At 26.1% G+C, this 19,067-nt stretch overlaps 3 protein-coding genes across 11 annotated transcripts in view; 2 read left to right on the top strand and 1 right to left on the bottom strand.

Moving 5' to 3' along the window:
- Positions 1-502: 502 nt before the first annotated feature.
- LOC129611793 (protein O-GlcNAcase) lies at positions 503-4,625 on the top strand. Its single transcript, XM_055525105.1, has 13 exons — positions 503-724; positions 791-842; positions 923-1,032; positions 1,086-1,309; positions 1,366-1,801; positions 1,860-1,971; positions 2,031-2,116; positions 2,179-2,912; positions 2,968-3,394; positions 3,452-3,505; positions 3,568-3,653; positions 3,727-3,889; positions 3,948-4,625. The coding sequence occupies exons 1-13, from the start codon at positions 670-672 to the stop codon at positions 4,613-4,615; spliced, it is 3,207 nt and encodes a 1,068-aa protein (XP_055381080.1). The 5' UTR covers positions 503-669; the 3' UTR covers positions 4,616-4,625.
- Positions 4,626-5,083: 458 nt separating this feature from the next.
- LOC129611794 (WD repeat and HMG-box DNA-binding protein 1) lies at positions 5,084-8,341 on the bottom strand. Its single transcript, XM_055525106.1, has 3 exons — positions 8,139-8,341; positions 6,649-8,054; positions 5,084-6,598 (listed from the first exon to the last, which is right to left on the bottom strand). Exons 1-3 carry the CDS (start codon positions 8,213-8,215, stop codon positions 5,118-5,120), a joined length of 2,964 nt encoding a protein of 987 aa, XP_055381081.1. The 5' UTR covers positions 8,216-8,341; the 3' UTR covers positions 5,084-5,117.
- A 1,452-nt stretch (positions 8,342-9,793) lies between these two features.
- The window catches only part of LOC129611976 (actin-binding LIM protein 3), a 103,176-nt gene continuing 93,902 nt past the window's right edge, over positions 9,794-19,067 (top strand). For all 9 annotated transcript variants that reach the window (XR_008697196.1, XM_055525409.1, XM_055525412.1 and 6 more), the window contains exon 1: positions 9,794-10,111. Coding sequence is in view for 1 of the 9 variants with exons in the window: in XM_055525413.1 (XP_055381388.1) it covers positions 10,108-10,111 (4 nt within the window). In the remaining 8 variants the exon portion in view is untranslated. The remainder of the gene's footprint in view (positions 10,112-19,067) is intronic.

Here is a 19,067-nt window from a genome sequence, read left to right on the forward strand (position 1 = left end):
ATAAGAAAAAATGGACAGAAGTTCAATTAACATACCAGACGAGCCAGAGACCTATTATAAACCGAAAATAGAGCCCATCTTTCTATTTTTGTAAGAATATTTATACTTTAGAAACGAGTATGATTTTAACAATCCATTATTTTATCAATAAATATAAATCACCTACTCTTTCTTCAAGAAAATTTCAAGTAAAACCCATATTTTATTTTCAGAAAACTGTTAATTATCTAATTAACCACAAAAATATAAAATTCACCCCATTTTTCTTTCTATAAGAAAAAATTCAGCTAAAAAGAATTCTTTTGACAATCTGTATTTCACACGTCTAATAATTTGGCATGTACCATTTCATTACAAACCATTACAGTTCTGCCTCACGACGATAAAATATGAAATTTGTTTTATATGTTATACCTGTGTTTTCTAAACTATTTTAGTTAATGTCTGCCAAAATGTTTCTCCGATTCAATTGGAACGTCAGTTTCAGTTCATAATTGTGATCCTATCATACAAAGGTGAATAATTCCTACATTTTGACATTCGCAAACAAGCCTCAGAATTTTATAAAATGTCAAAATATTAGAAAATTTTTAAAAATTATCAGGTTAAATTTAGTAGTTGGAAAACATACTTTTTTTTTAAATTTTCTCTGACTTGAAATCTATAAATATGGCTTCCAATTCTGATCAAAAGAATGGAAATTTTATTTGTGGAGTGGTTGAAGGTATGTTCTAAAAAGTTCATAGTTGCAATTTGTTTTCACGGTATTGAACTTTAAAATATTTTGCAGGATTTTATGGTCGTCCTTGGACTACTGAACAAAGAAAGGATCTTTTTAGAAAGTGAGTTTAATTAAAAGAATTGTTTTTTAAAGTGTCTAAAACTGAATGAAACAAATTAATTGACGGGATTTTTTTTAAAGATTAAAAAAATGGGGAATGTGTTCCTATGTTTATGCCCCTAAAGACGATTACAAACATCGTGCCTACTGGAGAGAACTATATACAGTTGAGGAAGCGGAAAATTTGTTGGGTAAAAAAATATAATAAAAATAAATTATATATAAGTATCATTATTTAATTTAGGATTAATAACTGCGGCTAAAGAGCAGGGTATTGCATTTTATTATGCCCTTTCGCCGGGCTTAGATATGTCATATAGTTCAGCAAAAGAAGTTCAAACACTGAAAAGAAAATTGGAACAAGTTTCGCAATTTGGCTGTGAAGCATTTGCTCTATTATTTGATGATATAGAATCAGAATTATCGAAAGCGGACAAGGAAATTTTTCAGACTTTTGCAAATGCACAAGTAAATATGTTAACTGGTATTTGTGTAGTTACGTTAATAACTTTGAAATATTTTAGGTTTCTGTAACAAATGAAATTTTTTCACATTTAAATAGTCCACGCTTTTTATTTTGCCCAACCCAGTATTGTAGTTCTAGAGCAGTTCCCACAGTGGCGGACTCCGAGTATTTAAATACTATAGGTTCCAAACTTTATCCAGAAATAGATATTTTGTGGACCGGAAACAAAGTTATTTCAAAAACTTTTAGCGTTCAAGAAATTCAAGAAATTACAGAAGTACTGAGGCGCCCGCCAGTTATATGGGATAATTTACATGCAAACGATTACGATCAGAAACGAGTTTTCTTAGGTCCATATTCGGGAAGATCACCGGAACTGATTCCACTTTTACGAGGAGTTCTAACAAACCCAAATTGCGAATTTCATGCCAATACCATCGCAATTCATACCTTGGCTTCGTGGTCAAAATGTAGTGCAGATACAAAAATAAATAGTAAGCATTCTCAAAACTTAAAAATAAGTGTATTTCCTATTTAATATAAAAATGTTAGATTCTATCTCTGCAGACATTAAACTTGAAACTGAAAACGATGACGGAGTAAATAATGGAGACATACCCAGTTGCTTATCGGAGAATATTTATCATCCAAGAGTTGCGTTAAAGTAAATTTTCATTTTAATCCATTCTTATACTTTCATGTCAAAGAATTTGTTTATTTTAGAAATGCAATTCTAGAATGGTTACCAGAATTTTCAGTTCAAAAAGATGCTTGGGGACCTATTACAAAGCCCCAGCCACCAGTGACAAGTAATCTTGATTCTCTATTTATTCAATAATTTTATTTTACAAAAAAATATAATATTTTTTAGTGGTTATGCCGATTTTACCCATAATACCATCTATAAATACCTGTATGAGTTTAACTACAACTACAACAACTACTGCGACTTCTAATTCATCTAAAGTCCCGGAAGTTAATACAACACAATTGCAAGCTTTGGCAGATGTGTGCTGTAATACTGCAACTGTAACAAATGTGCCCTCAATATCAAATACAGTAATGAATTCATTAGTTTCTGCGACAAAAATAGTAACGAATGATGATATTCCAAACCATATTGCTGCGTCAACTGTTACTCATATGGAAATCCCAAAAAAAATGCCCATATCAAGTATTCCAGTTCCAATAATGTCTTTAAAAAATCATGATGAAAAATCAAATGATTCTACAAAGTCAGAAAATGATGTCGAATTAGAAGAAGTAGACGAGGAAAAAAAAATTAATGAAAAAAATAATGAAAATAATGCTAATGAAGAAGAAACAATAGAAAATTCTGAACTAGAAAAGTCTAACATAGAAGAAGATGTACCAATTGTGGAAATCACTAATACTATAAATCTGAAAAACGAAATTGTAGAAGAAAAATCAGATGCTGGAGAAAGACTAATACCCAAGAATGACAACAATATGGTCGACGAGAATTTGTCACCCATTAGCGTTGCAGAACCTATGGAATGTGGTTCAAGCTTAGCTTCACAAATATCTCCTAAAGATTCTGGTAAACCTGCTTCCGATGACGTGGTAATGTCCGAAACCGTTTCGGTAAGAAATTTTAATTTTTTAATCAATGTTTTTGTTATAATGATTATGATTTTAGACAAATTCAGCTGGAAGCATGCAAGTTGAAAGTACGGAATCTTTGATTTTTTCTCACACTGAAGTTTCGGATGATATCGGTTCCAAAAATATATCTATTGAAGATATCTACCTGCTCTGCGATTTATTTTACTTACCATTTGAACATGGGGGTAGAGGTCTTCAAATTTTAAATGAATTTAATTGGCTAAAAACCCATGCCCATGTTCTATTACATTCCAGTAAAAAAAATCAAGACAATTCAAAACCTGAAGTCCAAGAATGGATGGAGCGTTCTGAGAAATTTTACGATACTTCCAAAACAGTTATGGACCTGTTAAAAAAAATTGCCAAATGTCCCAACAAGGAATTATCTTACGATTTATATTCTTATGTATGGGATATGGCTTGTGTCACAACCCTTTTGAATGCTTTTATAAAATGGATAGGTACTATGAAATTTATAAAATAAAATTCAAAAATTTTAATTTTAAAATTTTTTTAAGCATTGGGCCATTTTCCAGCCAATATAAACTCATACATCACCGGAAGCTACACGTGTACGTATTCTTTAATTGAATACCGCAATATTAAAAAAGACTATATATTTTCGCCATTTTAGGGTTCAGTAAAGGCTGGAAAGAAGCTTTTATGTCTGGAGATCAGGAACCATGGGTTTTTCGAGGTGGCTTAACTGCCGATTTACAAGTATGAAGTTTAAATAGTGAAATAACGTTATTTACATCAATTATTCTTTATCGTTAATGTCTATACTTTTTAGCGTTTGATTCCAATTGATGGTGGTAATGATTTATTTATATATAAATTACCAGATGTGCCCCTCTCGACTATATATACCATACGACCATATACGCCAATGGATGAAGGTCAGATTTATGACGTTTATAAAAAGCTATCTTTTGATTCGTCTATTACACTGCCTGGTAACGTTAGCAATACTTTATATGTGCCGTTTTATATACTATAATTTTCTCATTTTAGAAAATCTTTCTGATATATTCGTTGATCGAGAAATAGGAGCATTCCTTACATTAAATCCAGAATTATGTATGGTTGTACAAAATTCTGAGAATGAAATCATAGGTTTCGCTTGTGCCACGTTAGACTCACGTATATTTTATCGTAACCAAGAGATATGTTGGATTCCAGAAATGCGGGAAAAGTATCCTTTGAATTTATTGGAAAACGAAGATTTGCACGAAAATATCAAAGATGTTATAAATTATTTTCATAATTATAAACACAATTGTCCGCAAGATGTTCTCAATTCTCATCCATCCATTTTAAGGTGTTGTTTACAACGCGATGATCTATTGATTGATCAATCAATTGCTAAACGGGTAATAACGGTATTATTAGCTGCATTACGATCAAATGGTTCATTTGGCGTCCATATTTGTTTAAATACGAGCACTCTCAATAGTATCAATCAAGCATCAACGAAATTCAACAATAGTGATAGTAATAATGATGATATTACTGACGGAAACAGTTCATGCCGTGTTGCTAATATATCTGATAATAGTACAGATACTACATCAATTAATTTAACTGGACATAACAAAATTGGATTTTATACGAGATTAGGTTTTACAGAAATCTACCGTGATACTATTAACTCATGTTTGTATTTGGGTAGAAATTTTTAGCATAAAAATAATAACATATTAGTTCTTAAGTGTAAAATCGGATAAAAGGATTATTTAAAAGTTTTTTTTTTTAATTTAAAAAAATTATTTAAAGTAGTTATCATCACTATCAATAAGTTCATAGTTCTTATTTTCTTTTATCTATAAACATATACATACTTGAGAGATTTTTCGCATAGATTTCAAATTTGCAGAATAGTTACTTACATAAAAATACAAAAAAAAAAATAAATAATTAAATAATTTACGAAGTGATTGCGTTTTGTTTATTTTTCAAACAAAACTCGAATATAACTATCTATTTCTTTTTTAATATAAGACTTTGGCAATAATTAACGAAAGATCAAAAATAATAGAATTAAATCAAACGAATTCTAATATTAACTAATTTAAATGCATGCTTTTGCACTTTTTATTTTAAATAGTCCTAAATGCTATAAGAACAGTTAAGTAAAATAAAACCATAATTTAAAAATAACTTAGTATTGAATTTTGTATTATTTTAATCTTTAAAAGTAAATTTTGCAAGTTTGGCAACACCTGATTGCTTTTCAATCGTATCATCGTTCAATTTCCTTTTGCCTACGTTTGTGAAAATATTGTTGCTTTTCTGGTTATTATTGTTTAATTTATCATTTTGTTCACCATTATTATCATTATTATTTTTACTATTAACAATATTATTATTATTGCAACTTGATTTTTTATATTCCTTCATTCCTAATTTAGTTAATTCGGCATTCGTTAATTCTGGATTTGAATTTTTCAATTTTTCCTTATTAATATTGAACCAAGTCATAAAATTTGTCTGTCCATTCTTAGATATATTTTCGTTATTTGGTGTAGGTGGAATTTCCTCAATTTCAGTATCAACACTTTGTTGAGTGGAAGTTGTTTGCTCCAATTGGCTTTTGTTCATTTCTAATCCTAATGCTTTCTCTACCAAATGACTTAAAGGATTTTCTGCACTATTACTTATTTTTTTTGATTCAAAATTAGCAGATCTTTTAAATGGGTTTCTTTTTGAACCAAGAACCATTGGTTTAGGTGATATAACTGATTTTGGTGTAATTGTTGCTTTATTTATTGATGTTAGAAGATTTGGGGTATAATTTTGTAACACGCTAAAAGCACCAGTTTCGTTATCAACTTCCTCCTTTTCTATTTGTTTTTCCTGTTCCTCAACTGTTTCTCTCATTTCAGATAATCTATCCGCCAAGTGAATACGACCAATGCTTGCCGCATATTTTATAGCCATAGGTAATATTGCGGTAGAGCCTATCATTTCTATTAGCTCTTTAGCTCGTCTTTCCAACTCTGCATGGCAAGCCAATGCGAATAATTTCAAAGCAATTTCTTTAACTAGTCTTTCAGAATTTTCAACGTTGAATGTATGAAGTCTTATTAAATTTTCTTCGAATTTTGATTTCTGGGAGTCGTCTGCGCAAAGCGGAACCTCCATTTGGAGTTCTGACACCATAGGTCTTGGAGTTGTAGGTGGATAGGTTGATCCTCTACAAAGAACTGCTTGAATTTGTTGGGTACTTTCGAGTATTTCGATTAAATAGAAATTGTTTGAAATACTCTGAGTGTGTTTCATTGTATCACATATTGGATACCAGCAACCAGTTTTAGAAGAGTACATTTGAACCAGTCCCATGGTATCACTACTAACTGGAGATCCTCTGTCAGAAAATCCAATCCAAGTGAGTTTTTTCTCTGGCGTTAAAGGAACTCTTATGTCTTTTGTTCTTAATGTGGGACCAAATACTTGAATAAATAAAGCAGAAATATGTTGGTCTTCAGTTGCTGGAGCAAAATGATAAGTTACAAAAAGTTTATTGTCCCTTCCGCATATAGATAGTACAGGACCAGGTACTGATATAACTTCTCGTTGAGTTCCCATTGCAGTAAATATTCGAAGAAATCTATTATCTGTAGCGACCGCAACTATATTATCTGTAGCTGTAATAGCTTGAATCCCTGTAAAGTTTGATATTAGCATTACATTAATATTATAAAAAATGTTTTACCTTCGCAATTCGGCAATTCTGCAGACCATTCACGACTCCCTATGCCACCAAGTAATATGCATACAAATTTACTACAATTATAGCTGCTTAGTGCTAAAACTGTTGAGCTTAGAGCAGCCATATTATGATTCCAATAATTGTTAATATGGAGAGCATGGTGAGTTGTAACATCGTGAAATTCTATGTGTATTGAATTTTCATCATCCGAATTGATGGAGCGTACAATTCCTATATTATTCCAAACCAAATAACGATCATCCAAATCATCTGGTGCCGCTCCTGGTTGAAATGGCTCTTGTTGTTTAAATTTTTTGGTGAAGATCCTATGATCTGTGTCACTTATTGATGGAATACTTTTTGTTTCAAAATCTTTATCATCGTTATCGTTAATATCAAGACCGTTAGCCTTTAAAGTATCATTTTTTAATTTTTCTAGAGAAATTCCGTCATCATTTTCTTCTGGGAACTCACCTCCAGGAAGCCCATCATCTTCAATTTCAAAATTATTCATTACATTGTCCTCTAAATTTTCTAAATATTCTTTAGCTCTTTCTTTTTTGGATAAGCTTTCAGTGCAATCAGTCGAAATAATTCCTAATTGACCTGTAGAGTCGCAATATGCAATTTCACCATTATTCTTAGGATTCCAACAAATAGATGTTATGCTTTGACATTCTGAATTTGCAGTTTCTCCTTGTACTAACTGCCTTTTTGCAAAATTCCACATAGAAATTTCACCGCCCCGGGTTCCAGCTACTATGAAATCTCCGTTGCTTGAAAATTTACAATGAGAATAATCAGAAGTGATTTTGTCATCTGACAAGGTGAACTGAATTTCAAAAGTGGCCGTATTAACAATTATTATTTCCTTTCCTTTACAAAAAGCCAATGAATCACCTTTTAATGGTTCAAATGATGGGCTTCCATAGCATTTAACTTCTTCAAGACTTCGTACTTTAGGAAACCCATCAAAAGTTTTAATTTCAATTTTTTCATTTAAATCCCATAATTTCAAAGTACCATCGCCAGAAACAGAAGCTAAAATATTTTGGATACTTAAATCTAGCGAAAGGATGGGTCCACTGTGCCCTTGAAAAATAATCTCACTGTCAGATTTATCTCTCCTTAAAACTTTAATATCAGTATCTTCTGATCCAGCTGCTATATAATCTTTATTAAGAGCAATACAATTAGCTGGAGCTGTAAAACGAAATTCTGTGCCATCTCTTGTAATATCTGGGTAGTTATAAGCTTGTACTGTATTTAAATCTGTCGATACCAATATTCTGTTTTCATAATGAAGAATACAAACAATAAATTCTCCCAAACATTTTGAACTGGGATCATCATCATCAATACCTTCCCATGTTCTCATGTCACCGTCAGATCCACAGGTGATTATCGTGCTTAATTATAAATGCAATTTCAGAAATTTGTATACATATGTACATATGTAGGTACGAATTTAATAATAAAACTTTCTTACATACCTTCCATCGTCCGTGTAAGTGCAATGAGTATGACCATTTGTATGAGCATAACGCAATGTTGAACGTTTAAAAAACATTTCTATAATTTATTTAATATTTTTATATAATTCTAATTTTTAAACACCAAAATTTCCTTATTATTATATTCTATTAACAATTATTTTTAACTTCATTTGTTTTAAATTGCGCCAATTTAAATTACATATCGCAGGCAATTGACATAAAAAAACCGGGAAACCGTGATGTAAAAACAGAGTTACCATTAATAAAATGGCTATTGTAGATATCAATCATCACTAAAAATTAATACGCCAAAAAATTAGTAGAAATTCCAACAAATTCTTAAACGAAACTGAAAATAGTTCGTGAATTCTTGAAAGTTAATTGCATTACTTTTGAAATATGTGCACGAAATGAAAAACTGGTATTTCAAGATATTTCATTGTTAGGCACTTATTAATAATAGCTACCATCAAGACCAACATGGATTTTTTTTTATTTTATGCAAATTTTAGAGAGAATTCATGAGCGTTTTGGCTCATAAATATTCAAATAAATTATCATAATAATCCTAATTAAAAGAAAACTTCCTTTTATTCGGAATAAAATATTTTTTTTCATCTTTGGAGAAGAAAATCAGCTTTGATAAAGTGCGTATGTAGCGCACGAAATATATTAGCAAATAAAAAAAAGTATTTTATTCCGAACAAAAGGAAGTTTTCTTTTCATACCAATAAAAAATAAAAAATTATAATTCTTTATTATATATTTCGGAAAAATTAACAACCATTGAAAAAAATGTTTTGAATCCTAATTAAATTTTGATTGACCTAAATGGTGTCAAACATTTCAAATTATTGATATATTTTTAATTAAAAATTTTACAATTACGTTTTATCGTAAAATGAAAAAGTATTTTTCATTTTACGATAAAATGCACCATATTAATTTCATATTGAATGTTGATGAAATTTTTTTGGAGAAGAAAAAAAATAATGTTATTAAATTAGAAAAATTAAAAAAAAAATTGGTAGAATTTCTATAAAACAACGCTGCTTGACTTAAACCTCCTATATAAATGTTACTTCACTTGAAGAAACTAATTGAAGAAGGCTTTCCTTAAGTCGAACAATTCATTTGGCTTTTTTGGCTTAAAATGTAAATAATAACTTATAATAGTTAAACATCATTGGCTCTCAATCAGTCAAGTATTCAAGCTGTCATATAAACAAAGTAAGTGTTATTTTTTAGTAAAGTATAGATTAAATTCAAACTAATATGACTTGTCAAAAACTCAAATATGCAAAAATTCTTGGATGAAAAGAAACACGCTCATAAACAAATCTTATTAGTTTTTATAAAGTTAACTAGCCTAAAATTTAATATGGTTTCGAAATTTAAATAAAATTCGAGATCAGTTTTAATATAATTTGATTAAAAAATAATTAAGAAATGAATGACGTATTTCAATTTAACCATGAAATATTTTCCATTTTACATCTTTATAAGTATTTATATTGTGAATAGTAAAGCAAGCATACCAACTTAAAAAATAATATTAAATAAACAAGTGAAACAACAATATTAAAAATAAAATTGTGAATTATGTTTGTTGAACTTTCTTGAGTTTTTTTTTTCAACAGTATTGAGTTGAAGTGTTGAACTAATCGGCGGATTGAAGTTTAAGCGGTATCGTAAAATATTGCGGTTTTCGATTCAATTGGTACATTTGTATATAAAAAAAAAAAATTTTGTATATTAGATTTCAGTAATTTATTTGAATATTTTCTTTTCAAAAAAAAAACATGTTTAAGCTAAAATAAGTAATATTAAATAAAGGATTACCAATATTTTACAAATAATTATAAATTTTTTCGAAAAAGAATTCGATAACAATTTCAGTGTTAAATTAGTGAACTGAATTTTTGAAAGTGAGAATTAAATTAGCAAAAAAAAAAAAGAAAATAATATGGGTAAGGAAAAAAGTTTCAATGTACACTCCCTTGTTCCTTTTAAAGGGCAAGGTATTCTATACTAAAAAAATACAAAAAATAAAACAAAAAAAGAATTAAGAACGTTTTAAGTGAAGGAAATATTTATAAATGGAGTCTTCTTCCTGGTCTATATTTTTTGGCATGTTCAATTTGAAAAAAAACAAAAAATAAAGATGGATGCTTTTTATTAAAAATTTTTTAAATAGATTAATATTTTTTTTTACTAAATTAGTAGGTTAAATTAAATATTTATAATTAACTTAATTGTATTATGATGACGTATCTAATAATTTTTTTTTTCTTTTTTGACACGCATAAAGTATAAAATTTTGACCTTTTCATTTATAGATTTTTCAAATAAGAATAAAAAAAGGCTACTTTTCCAATTGGAAGTTTGTTTATTTCCTATAACATGTAGATACCTTTTATCTACATAAATAGTTTATCGTCTAATTTTTTGTTAACTGCTAACAAAACTTTTTTAATTACATTTAAAAGGTGGTTGATTTTATTTTTATACTAATGGACCTACCTAGTACCTATCTAGTATGTTTAGATATTTGTACATATGTAATTGTATGTATGTACTTCTAACTAGAAATATTTAGCTTGGTTTTTTTCTTTTGACAAATTTTAGTTGCTAGTCTCAGTGATATTTTCGAAAAAAAATGTTTTTGACTTGAAAAACTTGTATATATTCTTAATATTTTGTGCCTATAGATTATAAATCTATTGAAGTAAATTAATTTTAATAAAATATTTGACACATAATGTAGGAACTTACCCGCTTAATATTAACATTAAAATTATTTTAAATTACAAAATGTGGTGTAGTAGAGAAAATACATGTATTTAGGAACCTACCTACATACATATGTATATGATAATATAAAAATTCTGATTATTATCCCCTAAAGAATTTCTCTGACTCAATTATTTTAAAAATAGAAAAGAACATTTTTATGTACACACGTTTAAATTTATATGTATAAGAAAATTTATAGGCATCAATCTATATAATACAATATTTATAATATATACATGTGTATCCATTATATATATTTTTAATACAGGTACTATATATATATATCTATCTCTATATCTTTAATAGTATGGTTATACATATGTAATATAATGTAAATAAAAAAATTAAATAGAAATTAAAATGTAAGAAAAAAACTAATTAAGCTAGAAAAACTATTGAATCAATTACATTTGGACCGAGTATAAATTGCTATTTATTTTCAGTTATATTAGTAATTATGTATATTGTTATAGATGTTTTTGCGGCTAACACATTTTAAAATTAAATTTTACATTTTAAAATTGAATCTTGAAAGTTTATTGACTTCAATTAATAATGATGATATTTTTCTAAAAACTATTTTAAAATTATTTTAAAGGTACCAATATATTTCAAATGCATACCTACGTACCTACTGTATATATTTAATAAAGTAGGTAACCTGTACAAACATACACACATTTGTTTATGGGATGAAAGCTTACGATTTTCCTCAAGTACATTTTGTTCATTATTTTTTTTTTTATAAAAATTATGAAGCTTTGCAATTTTAACATTCTAGTTTTTTCAATTTTAAAAACTTTATTTTTTAACTTAAATTGTTACAGGTAATTGGGTACATAGGTACATCAAGAATGTTCTAAATGTAAAAGTCTAATTTCTAAACCTATTTAGGATGATTTAATTAAGTTGGTCAATTGGAAAATTATTTTTAATTATTATGCAAAATTTCTTTAATAATTATACAAAAAAAATCACTATCTACCTACCCAATGTTCTGTAATAATTTTAACATATATTTGCATAACCAGTTGGTAGGAGTCAACTTGCTCACCTAACCAACAATAATTCAAATTTTATGAAATTTAATAAAGTTACGTTCTCTAGGTAGCTTAATAGGAGTAATTTCCTTTTTAGTTATATTGAAATTTTTGAATAAGAAAAAATGCGATAAACTTTAAATTAATTAAATGTTAGCTACAATTTTACCTAGATAATTTAAGTCTTAAAAAAAATATTTATAGACTGATAACAATAAATCAGTTGTACACATGTACGAATCTACCTACCTACCTATTTACATATAATTTTTAAAAACCACGACATAAATTAATGAATGAACCTACAAATTTAATATCTTTTTAAATAGGTATACTCGTACCTACATACTAATTCATGTATACTTAAATTATACATTTAAATATGTTGCTCGTGTATATTTTAAACAATCATAATTTTCTTATAAATGACCAAAATTGAACAATCAATCAGTCAGCAGCGGTCGTCATTCATACAAAATATGAATGAATGATTACTGTAAATTTTATTTTCTTTTTTTATTATTTTTCTCTTGTATTTTAAAATTGTACTAAATTTTAATATGAAATGACATAAGGTACCTATATTTTTTTATTTTAATATGTGGTATAACTATGGACACATAAATATTTTAAATTAAAAATCTCAATTCCAAAAGAGAAGAAATTAAAATAGGAATATGTATGTACGCAAATGTATGTATGCAAATGTATGTACATATGTAATAACAAAATGAAAAAATCATTCATAGCGGAACAAAACAACAACAAATTCAACCACAAAACTTGTAATTTATTTTAACAAAAAAAATAATACATGTAAATTGCTGGTTGACTATTAATAAATGTAAATATAAAAATTATTATTGTTATTATGATTATTATTATGATATCCATATAGATGTTTGGACTCCAATACCTAGATACATTTTAGATTAGGTAAATTCAAATTTATAATATAGTATTAAATGATGATTATTATGAATATCAGTGACTGTACAATATGCTTGTGATAATAATATCACAACAGTAATAGTAAAAGTAATAATAAAAATACAAAAAAATAAGTGGTCACAAGGATAGCCACTAAAATCCGGTCAATAAAAATATTTAAAATTCTACGTTATATGCCGTTTACTTTTGGGTCAGGTTTTTTTCTTTTTTTTTTTAAAATTCACACACCGTAGGTATAAAATCAAAAATGAAAACAGAAAGTATTTTAAATAATTTCTTATTTTGTAGCGACTATAGGCACATTTATTACAATATTTTGTACGTATTAATAATAAAATTTAAATAAAAAGATTTGACGAAAAAAATTTCTACTTGCAAATAAGTTTTATAAAAGAAGTGGTTTTTTACATTATAATAAATTTAAATAAATTTTAATTTTGCTAGAAATTTTGATTTAAGATAGTAAATACAAAGGAATTTTTAGTTTAAGCTCTTACATTTGAATATTTACATATATATTATCCTTCCTCCATTTGCATCCTCTTTTATCGAAATTAGGCAGTTTCTGTTAAATAAATTGATTTACTTATTTGAACTGTTTAATATTTTTGATTTATTTTTAAAATATGAAATTTTGATTACTTCTGCCCGGAAACCTTGAAGAGATGGAGCGAAATATTTATACAAAAAATTTAGGCAAAAACAAAATTTTAAAAAATAAAATTTATTAGATTAAAAAGAAATTCCAATAAAACTTACTTTTTGTTATGTGCACAGTTCAGAATTAATTTAAACAGGGTTAGAGCCTAATTTTGTACAATATATAGTTAATGAGTTATTTAGAAAATTAACAAATTGATTAATGTTCAATTTTCAGAACTAGTCGTTTCATTTTCAAATTGAAATTTCTAACTGGTAATCAAATCCAAAGTGTAATTTTTTTTTTACCAACAGAAAAAATTAATATTTTATAATTAAAATATTAATAAATTTTTAATCTAATTAAAAAAATTCAAATAAAATATTGGGTTTAATTTTGTAAACTTACTCAGAATTTCATTTACTCGTAAAACATAAAACCACCTGTCCAATTTGAATTGGAATAAAAGAAAATTTTGCAATTATCCGGATGTATAATAAAAAGAAATAATAAATAATAGAAAATATGCTAATTAAAATCAATTTTGCTTATTTAAACATTTTGTTTGTAATTATTATTAAATTTTGAAATTCAATATCCATATATCCATTTTGCTACAAAATTATAATTACATATATACATATTTATAACTACTTAATATTTGATATCATTGTATATTAGTTACACCGTTACCATATTAACTTACATAATTTTTACTGTTTTTCTTTTTTAATACGCACGTTTAAGTAAGTATGACTGTATTAGAAAAACAAGTTGAAGACATTCCGCTAATATTTTCCATATCGATTATCGATTATTTAATTATGGGTTAATGTATTTTTTATTATAAAATTTAATATGTATATAAGATAGTAAAATATATATATAAATTAAGAGACATAAACTGATCTCAGGTTCACAAAAACGTAATGAAAAATGAAATGAAATGTGAACTAAAATAAGTAAAACTACATACTGAAGTGGGATAAAATTTATGTACAAAAATAAATTGCTGTGTACATATGTTTAATGTATTTAAATACAAAAGTTTATTAAGTAATACAAGTTCAAAATAATTTATGATAATATTATTTTTTCATATATGTATATGTACATAATGTATATAAGTAGGTATTAACTATGAATTGTACATATAATATTTAATTTAACCAACGAGAATTGAATAACTGAATTAAACCGCGCACTCATCTCTTTTTCATTTTACTTTACAGTAGAACACAATTATAAAAGATCTTGTTGTGAATTTTATTGAGTGTCATATTTTATGCCAGTTTTTGCTCCATAACTTATTTAATTCATTTGATTATTAAATAAAATTTTGACAAGTAATGTCATTTAATGGACTACCAGCACTGTGTAGATATGTATTTAAAGAACGCATTTGGATTTAAATATTTATTTTAAGAATTTTTGTAAAAAAAAGGAATATTCTTGATAAACTTTATCATTATATTAAGCATTCTCGCTGCGAAACCCATTTAAATTATAGCAGTGTTGACATATTTTATTTTACACATTATAAATACTTCAGTTTAACAAAATGCATTGAAAAAAGTTTTACTACAATTCAACTACTACAATTATATTAATAATTCAACTACTACAATTATATTAATAATTCAATTACTACAGTTAAATGGTTAAATCTGGAGCAAAAGTGCTAAACAAATTTGTTTGGCCTGCCCAAATATTTTAATTGAATAATTTTAGTAACACTGTTTCCACATAATATATGTATTTAAAAAATATTCTCAATTTTCTGCGTAGTTTTAAAACCCATTTTTAGCAATTTGAACCTTGTTACATGTCATAAATTTTTTATTCTGCAATGTGGATACAGTACAGATACAATTTATTACTACATTTTGGATATCAGTGTTATATTAAGTAGTAACAATTTTCAAAACAAATATTAAAATGACTAAAATTTGTATAAAATTACCCTACTGTTTAATCTCATAAATTTTATTTATTTTCGTGTTTTCGTTTTATATAATATACATATGAAATAACATATGTAAGTAGGCATACACAAATTTCATTTTTATCTTATGTGGATAACTTATACGGCATATGACTACAAGTATTTGTATATACATATTATTGTACATATATTTTGTATCTATATGATTTAAATTGAAAGAGTTAACAATATTATGTAATCGTGTTTTACACTATGCTTATTGAGTTTATTTTTAACTTATTCTGAATCGTCATTTCTCTATAAAAAAAAATAAGAGGAAAAAATTTTTTTTTTTTTTAATTTCAGAGCTTTTCTATGGTAAAATTGGAAGTATAGACACTTAAAAACTAAATTTTTTCTGTTTTTTTTTGTGTTTTTAGAACCAATGTGAAATTGGGGATGAATGGAGGGAGAAATATAAATACATTTACATTTCAATATTAAGATGATTTATTTGCAAAAATAAAAGTCAATTTCAATTGGGATGCTAAAGTTTTTTTTAACATAGAAAAATATTAAGATATGAAAAAATTGAATTAAAAATTGGAAAATTTTTAATTGATTTAGAAATATCAATTTAATTCCACTCTTATGAATCATGAATTTAATTATGTACATATGTATGTATGAATATAAATGGGTAGTGATTCTTAGACTGTCTTTATAATTTAAACGCTACTAACTGGTATTCATGATGATGGTGTAAAATTTGATTTTGAAAAATATTTTGTTAATTAAGGAAACAGTTTTAATTTAGTGTGATACTCTGTATAATATGCTACGTGTCATACGTCAGATTGTGTTCCCACGTAACGTATGATCGTAAGTCGTGTTGATAATTCAATTTCAGTATGTTTTAATAATGCAGGTGTATCGTATTTATTGAAAAAGAAAAAAATCGTGTACGGCAACATTGTTGTTAACAAAAAGCTTTAATGTCAAATAGAAGTTGTCAAGTTTAAATTCGCATCTGAAATATAATTAAAATTTACTTAATATAAACAATGTATGTATGTGAGCATATTTAGCACTTTTAAAGTAGCACATTTTAAAACACGCAGTATTGTATTACATGTAAGTGAGCTAAATTATGCGTTCTGTGTTCTAATAGTTGTTAATAGGCATTAATAATAATAAAATTCACTGTCTTACCCTATTAAGATTTCTAATTCCTTTATAAGATTTTTATGTAAAGAGAAATCTGAATTAATTAATTTTAAAAAGTTCATGAATCTAATGACAAAATGTGTCATGCATATTTATATCAAATTTGTATGAAATGTTTTTATAATACATCGCGCATTGACATTAAAATATGCTGCTGTCTAAAAGAAGATTCTAGAAGAAGCTTACAGTTTTAGTACAAAAATATGTAATTCAAAAAAATATACATACATATAAATTATTGGAATATACACTGATATCTAAAACTATAAATGTGTAAAAATTTCAAAAATTATTACAAGTGAAATGCAATCAAACATAATTTTTTCACCCACATAAAACTTTAATGAAAAATAAGATTTTTTTTTCAAAATCTCTACTTTTTTTCTTTTAAGATTTATAACATTTTATTTTTATTTTGATTATTGGACCTCTGAACTGTTTACTGTATTAATTATAAAAAAAAACTATAAATGTTTCAAATTTCTTTCAGAAATGTGCTACTAAATCATGTCTTCTATACTCTATTAATTAAAGGGAATATGATAAAGGGATTGGCAATAAATTCAGAAAAAAAAGATAAAATTTTATTAACAAAAATTAAAAAATATTGTTTTAAATAGGAAATTTTTTGTGAATTAATGAAAAAGCAAAAAGATATCGGTAAACTTCAAAACTGAAATTATAAGAATTTCTTTTGCATAATGTACGAAACTTTTGTAATTAATTAGAATAAATTCCTTTATTTTCCCGAAAAATATTTTAATTAATGAAATTATTACAAAAATGTGACAATTTTTTTTTTCTTTTCTTTTCTGTTCTTGGAAATTTAAGGGTATAAATTTTAATTTCCCAATACTAAATTATAAATTATGTTTGTATTGTAGGCGCTGCGCTGCTATGCATTTAAATTTCCTATGAATTTACTTTATATAACATAAGTATTACGTAATATACATACATAATTATGTGAATGTATTTTCCATAAAAGTATTTGTGAAATTTAAGAAAAAAAATTTTTATTGTAGCATGGTGTATAAAGGATGGCATCAGAATATATAGGGCAACATATAAATAACCAAAAAAAATATTGTTTCTAATCCAATGATAAATGAAGAAATCACATTATGTACTTAAGCGCCAACATTGTTTTGATAATACAACCTATTCTGTTTTGATTCCCAATCACTCTTAACATTTATTTCCGCATATTCTTCACAATCAAAAATGTCAAATAGAATAATTTGTCAAATGTCATTCCGATTGTAAATTTTCTGTTACGTGAAAAGAATTCCTGAATTATGTTAATAATTTTGTTAAAGCTCGATACTTAAAGTTTGAATTTCGAAGCTTTAAAAAGTTTGGAATCGTAATTTTAAGAAGTTATGAAAAACTCCTTAAATGTATGTAATCCAGATTCAATATATGTATATACATAGGTATTTATTTATGTAAGTATATTTTATATTCAAAATGTTTTATCGTATTTGTAGCACACAAATTTATATTATTTTTACAATTTTTATTAATAAAACTTTATTCGATTTACTGAACCATTTTCTAACTGTTCTACTTCCATAAATTTAAATTTTTATTGTTCTTTAAAATATTTTTAAAATTTTTTATTTTAATTTTGTTCAGTAAACTTCTAACGAGATAAAAAAAAGAAAGTAGATAAATTTTGAAATTATTCGCTTGATCGCTTAATTAAATTCATTTAAAACAAAAACAAAAGTACTTTAAAATGTCATTGATCCCTGGTTTACACTTGGTAAAAAAACAACATTTTGATTTTGCTTATATGGGAGAGAGGGAATTTAAGGTATTCATATACGTATGTATGTAGACTATTTATGTTTGATTTTATTATTAAATTCTACATGAGTAGATTTTGTAGAATTTTAATTATTTTCAAAGTAAGAAAATGTTATAATGATTTTTTCGAATAAGAGTCAAATCGATTTAAATCGATAGTGGTTATTAATCGCAATTACAATTTCATCTAACGTATGTATATTGCTAACTTTAGAAGTCTACTACATTGTAGTGTTAGAATTTAAAATCTATTGAAATGGATTAGTGAAATCACCTTCAGTAATAATATAATTTTTTTGAATCGAATAATGAAAGGGTAAAAGCCGATTTAAATTCAGTCGATTTTCGACTAAACCTTTTTCGACCTTTAAAAATAAAATTTTGACTAAAAAAATTAGGCCTATTTGAGATGAATTTTCAAAAATATTCATAAATTTATATTATTCTCATTCTCTACTGACATTGTAAATTTTTATCAATTTTAGGTTTTCTTTCAATATTTCATTAGTATGTTTATTAACTGGTATGAATACTTA

This window comes from Condylostylus longicornis, unplaced genomic scaffold (assembly GCF_029603195.1).
Source record: "Condylostylus longicornis isolate FDR11 unplaced genomic scaffold, ASM2960319v2 ptg000055l, whole genome shotgun sequence".
NCBI lineage: Eukaryota > Metazoa > Arthropoda > Insecta > Diptera > Dolichopodidae > Condylostylus > Condylostylus longicornis.